The sequence below is a fragment of the Bolinopsis microptera genome, chromosome 7, assembly GCF_026151205.1.
Source record: "Bolinopsis microptera isolate Bmic1 chromosome 7, MBARI_Bmic_1.0, whole genome shotgun sequence".
Classification (NCBI taxonomy): domain Eukaryota; kingdom Metazoa; phylum Ctenophora; class Tentaculata; order Lobata; family Bolinopsidae; genus Bolinopsis; species Bolinopsis microptera.
In genome coordinates, this window is record NC_087078.1 from 7,498,555 (window position 1) to 7,515,136 (window position 16,582).

At 39.4% G+C, this 16,582-nt stretch overlaps 1 protein-coding gene across 1 annotated transcript in view; it reads right to left on the reverse strand.

Moving 5' to 3' along the window:
• Positions 1-16,582, reverse strand: part of LOC134818964 (kelch-like protein diablo) — a 56,092-nt gene that overhangs the window by 10,501 nt on the left and 29,009 nt on the right. Inside the window, exon 5 of the mRNA XM_063828706.1 lies at positions 904-1,012. Within this exon, the coding sequence (XP_063684776.1) occupies positions 904-1,012 (109 nt within the window). The remainder of the gene's footprint in view (positions 1-903; positions 1,013-16,582) is intronic.

Genomic DNA, 16,582 nt, shown 5'->3' on the forward strand with positions numbered 1-16,582 from the left:
TCTGGGATTTTGTACAATTGGTCGGTCGTAAACTTGCTTCAAACTATACAGTTTACACACAGAAAACATACTCAAGTAAGGTTTTTAATTACATCATGTGACGATTGATATGGAGATTAGAGTGTTATGTTACATTTTGACTAGGAGGGCAAATAAAAGCTGTATAGTAGTTTCATATACAACATCACAGGAAATAAACTTATTCTGACTAAGTTATCCATGTTCCTACCAGAGGAGTCTGATTATATTGGTTGTTATGGAACTTAAAACTCTACATCAGACAGAGTAGGGTCTCGATTACAACTCGGACAAGAATCTCGCTGCAGTCGCGCTAGGGCCTGTCGTGATATGCTGGATTAAATGAGTGGTAGTAGTTAGTAGTACTCCTAATTCTGCGGCTTCTGTTCGGCAGTGCCGCAGTTGATTGGGCACAAGGTCACGTGATTATGACGTCACCTGAGCTGCAGCTCCGTATCCGTTCATTAGAAGTAATGAGAAGACATGCTTGTGAATGTGGATTGTGGATGTATAGGTGCCCTGTTAACTGTGTGGGAACTGGGTCGAATTGGATGAAGTTGTCAGTTACCCGTTGTTCGGTGTATACTGTCATGTATCTATAATTACACCTAATGAAAATTCAGATTTATTTTATGACCGAGAGCTTGATAATAACCAAATAAGTCGACCTGGTAATAAATTCATTTTGGCAACAATATAAACCAGGGAAATGAGCTGAGACTGGAGACACAAAAGTTCAGCTATATCCCTCTATTCTAAGAACTACATCAGTTAGCTTACATTGAGTTCTGCTCTAGCTATATTTATTTTTATTTTTCCCCAAAGTCCACTGTATATCGTGTTTTTACTGTACCTAAATTTAATTTTACCTCGCCTAAGTTTTACCTCGATTTCGGAAGAGACTTTAAGTTCGTCGTGAGATATGAGCTTGACAAGGTGCTCCAACTCTAAGTTCGAGAACTCCGCACATCTCGTCACCTCCAAGAAGTGGGCCCTGAGGAACAGGAATTTGAAAATTTAACTGAAGTAAAACAATTATCTTTGTTGGAATTGGAAATTTCAAACCTTTTCGGATACACTTTTTAATTTTCTGACATCTAGCAATACAACCAGCGGTAGGAAATTTTAAAACTTTTCAGTTAAATTTTAATTCTCATGTTTGCCACTCGGTTCCGGTCTGGCAAACTAGGGTACGTGTCGAACTTGAGTACCACTTCATGTACCCCATGGGCCATGATTCAGCCTCTTGCCCTCTTGTAATATTAATTGTATCTCCACATAGTGAATAGTCTCCAATTGTGCTAACAATCACAATGGAAGAATGGAGTCTGAGGTCAGTTAAACGCCAACTTTTAGTGATCAATTATCTCAATGAGCTCCCAATAAGATTAAATTCACACAATTAACAATATATATGAATATATAGTCGAACAGCATGATATAAGTGGAAAACAACCGATTGAATAGACTTCAAGTTGGTAACGGTAAAGTTGTTAAAGGATCGTAGCTTGGCGATTTCAAAACTTTACGCAAAATGTTAAATTCTCTGACATTTAATTGGAAGTGGGAAATTTAAAAACTTTCTATAGGCCGTCTAGACGTTGATCACATCGATGGAAAAAAATTGGGGGTACCGGGAAGAAAGTTATCTGGAACCCCTAGCCTGTTTCACGACATATTGTGAGCAAGGACAAAAGAAAATCGCGATTATTTAAGCCAAAAATCGCGGCACCGCGACATGCCAAACTAGGCAAAATCGTGTCGAAAATCTCGAAAATCGCGGCGAAAGATAATGTATTTGCAGAGCAAAGTTAGATGTCACATATTCGTTGACTATCTCGTTAGTTTAGTTAGATAAGCTATAAAAACTGAGCACTAGCAGAGACTGCTTTTAGCTGGTAGGAACGATCTCGAAAGTTCCTACCAGCTCGCCAGACCTCGCCAGAACGGAACTCGATGTTCCACTTCGAAATTCGAATCTGTACTCATATGCATAACATTATTAGTTAACTTGTGTTAATAATTTACATACTACACGTAATCAAACAAATAAACCCTGTTTACAATGAGATAATATCACGTGATTGAATCACGTGTTTTGATAACAAAGCTAGAGACTAAGGGGTAAGGAGTACACTTCTTTTCATGTGTTTTATAGACTGACCATGAGTTCCTTTTCCCAAATTGTACTAGTAGTCTTAACTATAATTCTAGAGATTATATTTTGTGGGGACCGAGGGCTCATCGTCCGAGTATAAAGCAGACACTCCTGATCAAGGCCAAAAGAAAATCGCGATTACTTAGGCCAAAAATCGACAAGCCAAACTAAGCAAAATCGTGGCGAAAGATAATGTTAACTATAACGAGCTAGTTAAATTCGTTAACTAGCTCGTTAGAGTCGGATTGAAAGGAGAATGCGCAAATTTATTTCTCAGATTTAAAGAAAAATGCGCAATTTGTCGCGGAGAACTGAAAAAATAGCGATTTGTCGCGGAGAATGGGAAAAATCGCGATACCGCACGTGCAGCGATTTCCTTTTGACCTTGATTGTGAGGTATACATTTAACTCATAAAATATAATTATTTGTTTCAATTCGACGCTCGTCTTGGTAGGTTATTAACCCACAAGGCATACATAATATACTTTGCCTCTCGATTGTAGCCGGACACAGTTGCATCAAAACAATGGCTTTCTCAGGTGTCCGGGCTGGTGTCCGGGCTGGTGTCCGGGCTGGTGTCCGGGCTGGTGTCCGGGCTGGTGTCCGGGCTGGTGTCCGGGCTGGTGTCCGGGCTGGTGTCCAGGCTGGTGTCCAGGCTGGTGTCCGGGCTGGTGTCCAGGCTGGTGTCCGGGCTGGTGTCCAGGCTGGTGTCCGGGCTGGTGTCCAGGCTGATGTCCGGGCTGATGTCTGGGCTGATGTCCAGGCTGGTGTCTGGGCTGATGTCCAGGCTGGTGTCCGGGCTGGTGTCCGGGCTGGTGTCCGGGCTGGTGTCCAGGCTGGTGTCCAGGCTGGTGTCCGGGCTGGTGTCCAGGCTGGTGTCCAGGCTGGTGTCCAGGCTGGTGTCCGGGCTGGTGTCCAGGCTGGTGTCCGGGCTGGTGTCCAGGCTGGTGTCCGGGCTGGTGTCCAGGCTGGTGTCCGGGCTGGTGTCCAGGCTGGTGTCCAGGCTGGTGTCCGGGCTGGTGTCCAGGCTGGTGTCCGGGCTGGTGTCCAGGCTGGTGTCCGGGCTGGTGTCCAGGCTGGTGTCCGGGCTGGTGTCAGGGCTGGTGTCCGGGCTGGTGTCAGGGCTGGTGTCCAGGCTGGTGACAGGGCTGGTGTCCAGGCTGGTGACAGGGCTGGTGTCCAGGCTGGTGACAGGGCTGGTGTCCAGGCTGGTGACAGGGCTGGTGTCCAGGCTGGTGTCCGGGCTGGTGTCCGGGCTGGTGTCCGGGCTGGTGTCCGGGCTGGTGTCTGGGCTGGTGTCCGGGCTGGTGTCTGGGCTGATGTCGGGCTGGTGTCTGGGCTGGTGTCCGGGTGTCCGGGCTGGTGTCCGGGCTGGTGTCCGGGCTGGTGTCCGGGCTGGTGTCCAGGCTGGTGTCCGGGCTGGTGTCCAGGCTGGTGTCCGGGCTGGTGGTCCCCCTCTCCGTGAAACACGGACTGGATTTGTGTACTTTATTTTATGAGAGCATCATAAGCTTTATGAGAGTATAGTTTCTACAACAAGCATCATGGAGAAGAGTTTGTTTAGAGGAACACCCACAGCCCACTCAATCATCCAGACTTTCAATAAATGTAATTTTGACGGAATGATGAAACACGGATTCGATTGTTTTTTAGGGCTATTTGCATGTTTAGGAAGATGACAATGACATTGTGGTTAGGGTTGGGGTGAGTGGTTATTAGGGTATTTACTATGTAGGCAAACAAATTAAACCGTTTCATTTGGCTGCAAAACCGAATGAAGTACTATTTCTATAGCCCCCTCCACCTCTTAGAGTTAGTCTTAGTATTATAAGCCTTAGAAATGTAAAATTGAACAAATTAGGTGATTTTAGAGGATACGATGGTGAAATCTCTTATCTAAAAAAGTGTGTCTGCAAAACGCGTAATCTTACTAGTACTTTTAGACTTAAAAAAGTTAAGATTTTCAAAATTGTCCCACATTCAAAATTACGAAATGGCGCCCCCCCCCCCGGCAGAACTGGGCCCTTCGTTACTCCACTGGCTGTTAGCGTTATTGTTAAGTTTTAATAAAAAAAAACCATCTTTATAGACGTATTTTGGACACGTTTTTCAGTAACGTTTCGCTCTTTCTCGTTGTCATAATTTATAAGTTGCTGCTTTATTACTATTAGCAGAGAAGAAAAATTGTACTTATAAATAGCACAATCTATTCTCCTCAATTTATTAATTAATCTTGATTAATCTACTGAACTTTCATCAGGATGCTCACAGCTGCTTTGTTCTTATCCCTAGTCTCCGTGACCTTAGGAGGTGGCTGACAGCCCTGAAAAGAGAGATCGCAACATTGGAGGCTAGTATAATATTATATATTACAGACTAAATTTGCAGATGATACAAATGGAGGTCTGGAAGAACTAGAAGCCTCTATCGCTGAGTTAGTTGGAATGATTAACAGCATGAAAGCAGCACAAGCACAGAAGGATATCGATCTTGGCTGGCAAGCTCTCCATATGGCCAATGACAGGTGCCGCTGCCTGCCGAGGAAGCACCCCTGAAGGAGGCAGAGGTCCAACTCTGTTATCGCCAAAGAAAACGGAGCGAACTGCGAAATGTTCTGACCAATGTAAGCTAACCGATAGACCCGACTGCAAGTGCAAGGCCGAGGTCGAGTCCAAGGTCAAAAGGAAATCGCAGCACGTGCGGAATCGCGATTTTTCCCATTCTCCGCGACAAATCGCTATTTTTCAGTTCTCCGCGACAAATTGCGCATTTTTCTTTAAATCTGAGAAATAAATTTGCGCATTTTTCTTTAAATCTGAGAAATAAATTTGCGCATTCTCCTTTCAATCCGACTCTAACGAGCTAGTTAACGAATTTATGACATCTTATTCTAACTTAGCTCTGCAAATACATTATCTTTCGCCACGATTTCGCCTAGTTTGGCTTGTCGCGGTGCCTCGATTTTTGGCCTAAGCAATCGCGATTTTCTTTTGTCCTTTAACAGGAGTGTCTGTCGATGAGCCCTCAGTCCCCAAAAAATATAATCTCTAGAATTATAGTTAAGACTAGTAGTACAATTTGTGAAAAGGAACTCATGGTCAGTCTATAAAACACATGAAAAGCAGTGTGCTCCTTACCCCTTAGTCTCTAGCTTTGTTATCAAAACACATGATTCGATCACGTGATGTTATCTCATTGTAAACAGGGTTAATTTGTTTGATTACGTGTAGTATGGTAAATTATTAACACAAGTTATAACTATATAATGTAAAACTAATATAATTATGCATATGAGTACAGATTCGAATTTCGAAGTGTTACATCGAGTTCCGTTATGGCGAGGTCTGGCGAGCTGGAGGAACTTTAGAGATCGTCTGGAAGGGCTGATCTAAAAGCAATCTCTGCTCAGTATTTATAGCTAATCTAACTAGACTAACAAGACAGTCAACACATATATGCCATCTAACTTTGCTCTGCATATACATTATCTTTCGCCGCGATTTTCGCCACGATTTTTCCTAGTTTGGCATGTCGCTGCGCCGCGATTTTTGGCCTAAATAATCGTGATTTTCTTTTGTCCTTGCGGCGAGGTCGCAATTGCTGGCTTGACTGGAAAGGCAGCATTCTACACTAAGTACAGGGTGTTCACGATACATTAAAACGGTTTTAAATGTCTATAAAAACATTTATGAAAGAGCACTCCACTATATTTTCCACTAATTTTCTTTGCCAATCGATTATATTTGTGTTACAACCAGTCCAGATATCAAAATTCTCAAAATTTCAAATATTATATATGGGACACTTTTACAACTACGAGTGTGAACAAGGCGGGAACGTAGATATCAACCATAACGAAGTTGCAGCTGAGGATGTTGCTATCTTGAACAACGAGAAAACCGAGTACAACAGATTCTGCTGTTGTGCTAAACCCTTCGAACTCTGAAATTGTCCAAATATATATTATATTATATGCATATTTTTTGTCTTTTCTAACTGAAAATTGTATCTTATTAGGATGTACTGTAAAATTATGGTAACATTTTATACAAATGTGACCTCATTTAATCCTGCTATGGTTATTGCGTATTATAAAACTAAAAGTATAGCTAAAATTTCAAAACTTCAAGACTGTGAATTATTTTATAAACATATTTGGTTCTTCCGGTGGGGTAAATTAAAACACATATTCTAACCAATTTAATTCGTATTTTATTGAGTACACCCATTACACAAATTATTAAGTGACTATAATATTAATATCTAACTAACTTAAAGGTTTGTTCACATATTACGTAAGCAATATATGAACGATTCTTCAAAATAATAGCGTTTTACTCATACTGAGGGTCTGCTTCTGAATATACGCTAAATACAAATTGCATGCAAAAGATTAAGTTTCTGGTAATAGCCGAAGCTGTAGCCGAAGGTGAGCGACAATATCAAACTGCCAATGCTACACAGTGCCACAAAGGAAATCCCATGCCACGTCTCGTAATTTAGGAAAGGTGTTTTGGGGACGTTTTATAGCATCACACCCCATAAAATTCTGTGGTACCTTTTTCCTAAATGAGAGACGTGGCAAACTATTATCACAAAAATGCACAACTATTAATTTTAACAACAACCAACCTATTAACGTTTAAAACACGCAGGCAAAGTCGTCCACCTACTATTTACAACTTAATGACTGTTAACCAATTGTTGACCATGCTCGATAAATGCAATAAATTAAATATATCACCGTTCTAACAACAAGCCGTGGTCAAACATTCGTTTATTTTGTCTTCATAATATTAATACTACCAACTCAACGTAAGATATTCAAAAATTCCAAATTAATTTAAATTTGTTCAATGTTAAAGATCTTTGCTTTTGTGCATAAGCGACACACAAAAAAAGAGCTGCTAATCAATTAAATAAACCATTGAACAATTATATTTTCCTAACATTTCTATTTATTTAAAAACCACGCTTCATTTTCCAGTACAACCGAAAACGGAATACCCGAACCCCAGCTAACTAAAGTAATTATAAATTAATGTAATGGAATCGTGTCACATTATGTACCCCAGGTTGTGTCCAAACTCGTCCGAACACCTTTCCTGGATATCACAAGCAAGTACAACTATAAGCATGTACAAGCAGGTACAAGCAAACACAGGCAATTGCAAGCACGTACAAACACGTACAAGCAATTACAAGCAGGTACAAGCAAATACTGAAGCTGACAACCGTTACCAAGTCTGGCCACAGGTCAATCTTTGAGACACTAACAAAGTTTGGGGACGTCATGATATGATTGTTTAATGACGACCCCCTCAACTTGGTCAAATGAGTCCCCCAAATACGACTGATCCGTGACAGGAAGCTGATACGGAAGCTTACTTGTGATAGGTACAACAACATAAAATCAATAAACCAATATATGATACTTTTGAAAGAAAACTTTCCTAAAGTGAAATCATAGAATATTCTATAAAATTTTCAAATTTTGATACAAGTACTGCTATGCATTCTCTCATACACTTATCTCAGCATGGAAAAATATCTCGTCCATTTAGATCACTCATCAAAGTTTGTATGCTGGTTATGCGAAAACACTAAAATTTAGCGGTAATAGCATGGTCAGCTCAAATATGACAAATGACTGAAAACATAGATCTGTGCGGAATTCAGATCTTCGTGAATTCACCGAAAGATTACATAGCTACTGTATCCAACAATTTTAAGATCTCCAACCTTAAAAATGTAATTTGATTTTCACCTCTGATAAAATAACGTGAAAATAATAATATTCCAAACAAAAATGGACACACATCTTTCATCGTACAGCAATACCTGTATAAATAATACTGACTTCATGTCAATATTTTTTTCCTGGACTGGTTTCCATTCCTTTTTTTATTAAATCCAACATTCCTTCATACTTTTCAATCTCGGATAAACGGGGATGGATCGATTTTTTTCATCCGAAGACGCTTTATTAACACATTTAATATATGATGATGAATGTGATATTAGTGTTAAATTCGCTATTCTTCCACTAGTTTAGTTCCCGTCCCGTTTAGTCAAGACTGTATAATATATTTTTTTGTCCAACGGACCAATCAACAGTTGGAATTAAACTTAAATATGGCGTGTTGAACCATGTTAACGTAAGAAATTAACTTCGTTGGCGAACTCAGATATGGCGTTTTAAAAATCAGCCAAATTCGGTCAAAGCTATTATTTGAAACTAAGGTAACAATTAAATTTATAGCCAAGCTCCTAAGGAAGCCTTCACATCTCCCAACATATTGTATAATATAGCATCAATTACTTAATTCTAACGGGATTGTAGTTTTTAATATAAGGGAGAATTTAATTTGACATAGGTCGCCAGATCGATAATCCCGCCAAAATTATTCAATTATTTAATTAATTAGAAATATTAAACATTCGTCAAGTATTAAGATTTGGTATAACGCCCTGATACTCTGACCATTACATTACACAAGACAAGATGAAGGTTACGATGTGTAACACATCTGTTTTTATTCTTAACATCTGAACAGCCAACATTCAACAATAATGTAATATGTATTGACTCGAATGTTGGCTGACAGATACAATCAACAATAAATTAACCTCGATTGGATGAAATAGAGGTGTAAAAACATCTGTGTTTCACATTCGGTTTCCATCTAGTTACACTGGCAACATGAACAACATTTTGGCTTGAACAACTTCCAACATCTAAAAACACAAATAACATCGTATTTTTGACACACAAATGGCCGGACAAAACAAGATGCTAAGTAACAGATATATGCTCTTCCTGCTTTACACTGGTGACACTGGTGATGATGATGTCACCCACAGTGTACCACTTGGCTCCCTGGAGACGTTTCCACAGCGCTGGATCCGTCTTGTGAATCTCGTAGAGCTCCTCAAAGCAGTGCTCCAGGAACTCTAGGACCAGGGTGTTCTCTGAGTTTGTCACCTCGTACAACAGCTTATTGGCGTTCTGAGGATCCAGCAGCAGGTTCAGATACTGCTCAATCTGACGGTTGTTCCCACGCTTCAGCCGGACGTAGTTGCAGAAGATCTTGGTGAACTCCATGTACCTCTGGTGTTTGTCGATGCTGAAACCCAGAGGGTAGGGATTGCTGATTTGTTTAGCCAGGCTCTGCTGCAGGGAGATGGTGTTGTTGGAGTCGTGTTTGTTGAAGGAGAAGATAGAACCGCAGAAGTAGACAGGGAAATTGTCGTCAGAGTAGATTGTGATACCTTTGCAGAGGATACCGCGGTCTGCCAAGTCAAGATCGACAGTGAAGTAACCGTTCAGAAGTCCGATCAGTTTGATTGCTCCCAGTCTTTTGCAGTTGTGGTCTCTTAGATTTTGGTCACTTTCCAAGAGGAGGTCATAAAGTGACCAGTGAGTGTCCAGAAAGAAATTGTCCGTGTACTTTGTCATCTTGGAAATGGAAACAGAGCACATCTCACATGAGCCAATCCAGACCGTTCTGGTCTTTAAGCAGTATTTCTTACACCGCAGGTAAATTTTCTTACTCCTCGTAGCTCTCTTTAGATCGAGCATGAGAGTGACCTTCTCCCTGCCCGCTGAGCACTTTTCCATGAGTGTTTTACTGGCGGAAGAGGAAAGGTATCTCTTAAGGTTACTCTTCATGGCATAACTCTGGGGTTCAGTAAATATTTGAGCAATGTTTTTGGAAGTGTAGTAAATCTCAAGGGAGGAATCGAAGGCAATGAAACACCTCGTGTCATGATCTAAAGCGGAGGTGTTCACGGTGTTCAACACAACATCTTCTTTAGGGATGCTATTTAATATATCCTTCAGCACAATGTACTTGACCCCGAACGAAAGAACCTTGTTCTTGCAGAGTCCAGTGGCTGGCACTTCAGGACTATCTATTATTCCCCGGATCTCTTCAATCAGGGCAGCTAGGTTTAGTCTGAAGGAACGAGACCGATGACGTTCTTTGGAGAGGGGTTGTTCTTGTTGTAATGGCAACGGGGGCGGGACAAAGGCCTCATTCGGAGAAACAAACTTTTCGAGGGAGTTGGGTATGGAAAGCATGGGTTGTAGGACCTCCATCAGTTATTCATTCTGCAATAATAGTGATGTTAGCACCGAAAATTTGATTATTCTTTATATCGTATAAGAGTCAAATACGAATAATTAATGTATCGCATGAATATTAAATAACATCACGTTTCGAAATTCAAACGTTGAACAAATCTTAGACCCATTAATCAAAATCACGTACAAAACTTTAAACTAGCAACTTAGTATGCATCAGACCTCTTTCCTCAGAAGTGCATGCCGCCAAAATTATACACCTACTACTTCTTAAAACGTGAATAAGCGTGCACTTTGACTTATTAAACCAAATTACATAAAAAATCACGACTGACCAGACGAGGAAAACATGTACATTATATCTTGAGGGATCCTGAGTCATGTTTATATTCCAGGATGTACAAGCAGTAAGACTGGATATTAAATAACATATCAGAACGAAAAATAGCCTTTTACTATCCTGATTAAATATTCTATTTGAAAATAACTAATCAAGGATTAAGAAAACGGTGCATATGTGAATGTCAGAGCGGTTCTCAGAAAAATAAAGCACTTAATACATATTCGGAGGTAGTGGAACTAGCTCAAGCTGGCTGCGATGAATAAAATGGTCTTTTATCTTCTTAAAGGCGCAAAATGTAATTATTAAATCATGCTACACCAATATTCAACAATATACTGATTGTTCATCTTTGTAAGTACGTGGTCTGATTTACTGGTACGTGGTGTCCGTGGTCTGATTTACTAGTATGTGGTATCCGTGGTGGTGTCCGTGGTCTGATTTACTAGTATGTGGTATCCGTGGTGGTGTCCGTGGTCTGATTTACTAGTATGTGGTATCCGTGGTGGTGTACGTGGTCTGATTTACTAGTATGTGGTATCCGTGGTGGTGTACGTGGTGTCTGTTTGAACTGTGATTCCTTCACACTTGAATGACTTCGTGATATTTGCATTCATACAAGCTTTGCGTATAATTTTAAAACTAACTAAGTACCCTTTGAAAAACTTTGTTAAAATAGCCTACAGATGTTAAGTTCGGTCAATATTAATAGTTCCTGAGGCTAATCAAACTGACTGTACTACCAAAAAGTGTTGTAACATATATATGTTGCTACAGAACTTTTATTTTGGTATACTTTGAAAGTCTAGATTTTGCCATTAACATTTTGGTGCACCAAATATTGTAACTATTAGAAACATATTGTAACGAAACTATTAAAACATAATATAACAAACTATTACAACAAAATGCAATCGATGCAACTCGTACGTTGCAACAAACAAAAATTGGAGGTAACAATATAACAAATTGAAATAACCACTAAAATTAGGGGTCCTAACTACCATATTCCGTTGAGTAATCCTTGTGAACATTTCAATCCAACGGAACCCTTAAATCGACCACTTTTCCCCTTACTATAGCGCGGGAGAGAGGCAGAACTAGAGTAAGAGAGAGAGAGAGTTAAAGAGTGAGGGAACACCCACGAAGGTCAGCATCGCAACAGCACGAGGGAAACGACTAAGCTGCATTTCTGCGGAGATACAGAGGGTGAGAAAAATCTCTCCTGATAACATCCTCTCCACTGCCACAGGAACCGCACTAAACGGTTATTATTATTGTTGTTGGCCTTTTGAGTTTAAAAACCTGTTTACCCGGAATTACCCGGAGAGCTGAAACTCGATTGGTAGCCCTGTACGCAGACCCACTTAGCGGTTGCTACTACCTTAGTGTAGTCTCTTACAGAGACAATTCTCATAAGGCATAAACTAAAGTCGTAGATTTTTGAATTTCTGAGGAACAGTAAATTTCGGAGAACATTATCGGGGATTGAATTAACCGAGGATTGAATTAACCGAGCAATGTATTTACCGAGCAAACCAGAATTCTTATAATGGATAAAATATTATATTATAATAGATTGTCTGCGCCGGCTTTCTTATAATAAAGTACATAAAATTTAAAATATCTACGATGAGAGCACGTAATAAAACTTAACTAAAAACTGACTGTCATTCGTGATACAAAAAAGTTTACAGTTAACTACGCACCGACTACTCTCCAAAACGTGAAATGAATAACATGAAACAGACCGCAAAAAAAACCTGAATAGCCGGAAGTGAAAATTATCAGCATTCTATCTTGAGGGATGTTTGAAGATCATGTACAAGCAGCACTGAACAGTTGAACTACAATAAACTAAATTTAGTCAATAATAACTACGTGGCTAACAACAGGTTAACACATTCCTCCGCGACAAAAACACGTACATATACCGCAGAAAAACGTACCAACTACCACACGTACACGCTGTCATTCCAGCATACTGCCATTCCGGCACGTGGACTGACATTCCTGCACGTGCACTTTAGAGTACTGTTATTATACAGTAATTTGATCTGGTAGACAGTGGTCCGCGGACAGTGGTCCGCAGACAGTGGTCCGCAGACAGTGGTCCGCGGACCAGTGGTCGGGCTATCTCGATACTGCCTAGAGTTCCGGGTCACATCCTGTCTAATCGTGTCCAGCAGTACAAAAATACGTGACGTTTGAAAGGAAATAACCAGATATTTATTGAGCAGGGTAAATTGAAAAGATGGGATCTGACACGCACCATTAGTTTTAAACTAACCACAACACTAAACAATCTATTACATTTGTTGAGTATTGTGTGATGGCGTGAGATCATTTTAACCAGGTGTGGATAGTCCACATTCTAGATCCATATTCTGAAGAATTTGTTTCACTTCTGGACAAAATGCTCTAAAATAACATCGATCAGGGCGGACCAGCTCTATATGTAAAATGTATAATGTAAATGCAGTATAAGTCATATATACCATTAACCATGTACCATCTGCAAAACCAGTTAATGACAATTACATAAAAATGAGCATTTTCATTAAACTTTAACCATCCACAGAATAAACCATATTAAATACAACAAAACTGTATTCCGTAAATCTCCATTTAAATACTGTATTTTGCTACATCCAGTAAAACCAAAATGATCCATGAAAAGTAAAGACGATGGTGGCAATAAATTGTAAACAGAGCGAGTTTTTAAACACTGTGTTTAAGAGATGGGGAGCTGATCAACGTGTTTAATATTGTGTCCCATAGCAACAGCGGCAGTATATTACATTATTCTAGTTGAGGAAACGGGTTGTAGATTAAATGAAAAATATTATGAATAATTTGAAGGTCAGTATCTGAAGATGGTTGTTAACTGAGGAGATCTGATCTAATTGTGATATGATACAACTTTGATATGTTGTCGATCTGATCAAAGGTTGCATAAATGATTAATTTTCGTTTCTCTTTTTATATAAATGGCGGAAAAAAATCATGGCGAAAATCGTCGCCGTTTTCCCTATGGTCTATCAAGGAAACTCGAAATTACTGGAATAAATGGAGAGTAGGATGGAATTGGAGTATTACGTACTTAATGATATGGTAATGTTTTGCAAGAACTCAAAATTTTTTGCTAATGGTTCAACTTTACTGCTTTGTCCCTGGTTGCGTATTGTGTAAGTTTTATGCAAGACACTGCATATTCAGCAGGGTACAAACATCACATACAAATCATGATTTTAAAACTTTAGCAATAAAGGGTTAGAAGCAGAAGCAATTTAATCATCCATATTTACTTGTAGCTCGCCCACAAGTCGGCTACGACCTTTTCAGTTCGTATTTAAAGTGAATACAGAAGAAATATATATAAAGTCACAAACTTTATAATAAAGAGCACCAAAAGCAAACATGAAGAACCTGGATGTTGTGAGCGTTTAGCGCAAATAAGTATATAAGTATATATAATATATATATTATATATCTCAACACCAAACAAGCGGAAATCTTCACTAGTGTATATAAAAACACCGGAGACTGGATAACGTTGTTAAGTAAGGAGAAAGAAGAGCGTGACCACAGTTTCCTCACGGACGAACTAGGATCACGTACGCAGTCGTGCGAACAGCTTAATTTAGCCTCACCGCTCGTCACGAAGTCGACCTCACGCACAAAATCTGAAACTTCTTACTGAAAGCTAGCCCCATTGAAAAAGATGCTCGAAATCAAGTCGTATTATATTATCTTGCGTGGAGTAAAATAAAAAATAAAAACTTTACGATTGAAACTTAAAGAACCAGCTACTTACTAGAGAAAACAATCGATTATATGACGTAATACAACACAAGTACTACTTTAAAAACCGGTTGAATCTGAAAAAAGGCGCTAAAAGTAGAGGAAGATGATTGGGGTATGGGGTAAAACGAAAAATGCGTCATAAGTGCGTCATAATAGAAACTTTAATAATAACTACAGACTATAAACTCAATAAAACAACCGATTATGTAATCTAATGCAAAACTGACTTAGCGGCAACCGTCTCATGTTGATAGTAAAATTACTCATAAACGGAATATATCTATAAATTGTTATTTAAAGAATAAATAAGGATAACCCTTAACGACTCATCAGAAAATTAGGGAGCCTGTAGAAATATTCCGTAGAAAACGTTATTCAGGAAGAGAACATATCCACGGAGCCTAGCGGGCGAAATAAAACATAATATGAATGTAATAAAACATAAATAAGAATATTATGAATACTACGTGCTTTGCTATGTCAGGACAGATCGACAGGTGTCACGTAACGATCTGTCCTGACTCTCAAAATCACATTACAATAACATATTGATATGCAAATATATTTTAAACTGCAACAGTGAAATCCTGATCGTAGGCCGGGTTACACTAGCAAATTATAGAATCAAAAAATATCTATCAGAATTTTGCAGACTCGAACGTGACCTTGTCCCCGACGAAAGACGTAAGGCCAGAAAATTAGATCATCCACGAAAGGGATGTTCTCAGGTTCGCCTAATCGGATTATTTTTCAATACGAACTTTAAAAATTTATGTACCCAGTGGTCCTTTGAATGTACCGAAGTGACCGTTTACCACCTTGATAGTATGTAAAGATTATTATTAATCTGCAATTAAAAATAAGCAAGAGTGGAGAAATGAGAAAATTGATTATTGTAATAAACTAATTAAGATAGTGAAAATTAATTAAAGTTTTATACTTAGTGTGAAAGATAAATCATTATATTCATTGATATTGTTTCAATACATATACATAATATATATGATTATTATATTACTAGTGTACCCCGTGCCTACGGCCGGAACTTCACTATCGCAGTTGAAATGCAAAAGTATAAACCCGCCTATTATTTTGAATACACGCATAACATTGTCGTATGAAAGTATGAATTCTCTCTACAGTCTCGGCCGAAAAAACCAGTCCCGTAACTCTAACCGTTTTCTTGATTAAGCCGCTCGGAAATTACTCGCGCACACACAGACAGACACCATTCTGAGATTATTACTTAGGATAAATGTATGTAATATCATATTGAGACTCATTTTAAATGATAAAATAATAATTGTAGGACAACAAGAACATTATAAAAACGTCAGAGAAGATTTGAGTACGTTGAAGAAGGTTCGAGAACATCCCAGAAGATTTGAGAAGGATTAAACAGTAAACCAAACTCGGCTAAACTTTAAATCTACCAAAATACAAGCAACTTTGTCAAAATCTTTTAAAGTTCAGAAGGTTTGCACAGCGGTACAATAACTTTGATTCGACATACGAGCAGCGTTGACAAGGCTACAAAATACACAAAATACAGCAGACACGTAACCCTGGAGAAACCCTGTAAAATCTCATTAAATTCCACGTCACATACAAAATATAGAGCGAGCTGAGTCACGCACCACAAAACCCCATTTGACAGTCAGGTTTTCTAAGGAATTTAATGCTCCGGTTGATTATATAACTCCCTTTACTTATCGGTGAAAATGGTCACGTCCTCGGAGTGCACCTTCACATACCGGTGAGAATGGTCACGTCCTCGGAGCGCACCTTCACATACTGGTGAGGATGGTCACGTCCTCGGAGTGCACCTTGGCATATCAATGAGAACGGTCACGTACTCGGAGCGCACCTTGACATACCAATGAGAATGGTCACGTACTCGGAGCGCACCTTCACATACTGGTGAGAATGGTCACGTCCAATCACTCTACACTCGACTCTCACGTGACTTTCTTAACACGTTCTCTAGTTGGCCCTGAATAACTATTCGAAACCCTAAACCCTAACGAGAAATCAGACCAACTTCCTTATATGGTCATATCATGTGATCGAGACGGTTTTTCGTCGATATCTCGCCGGGGGAGCATTTTAACCTTATGTCATGTGGGGTGATTCGGAATCAGCGTTCGAAAATACGTCGAATTCCCATAAAAC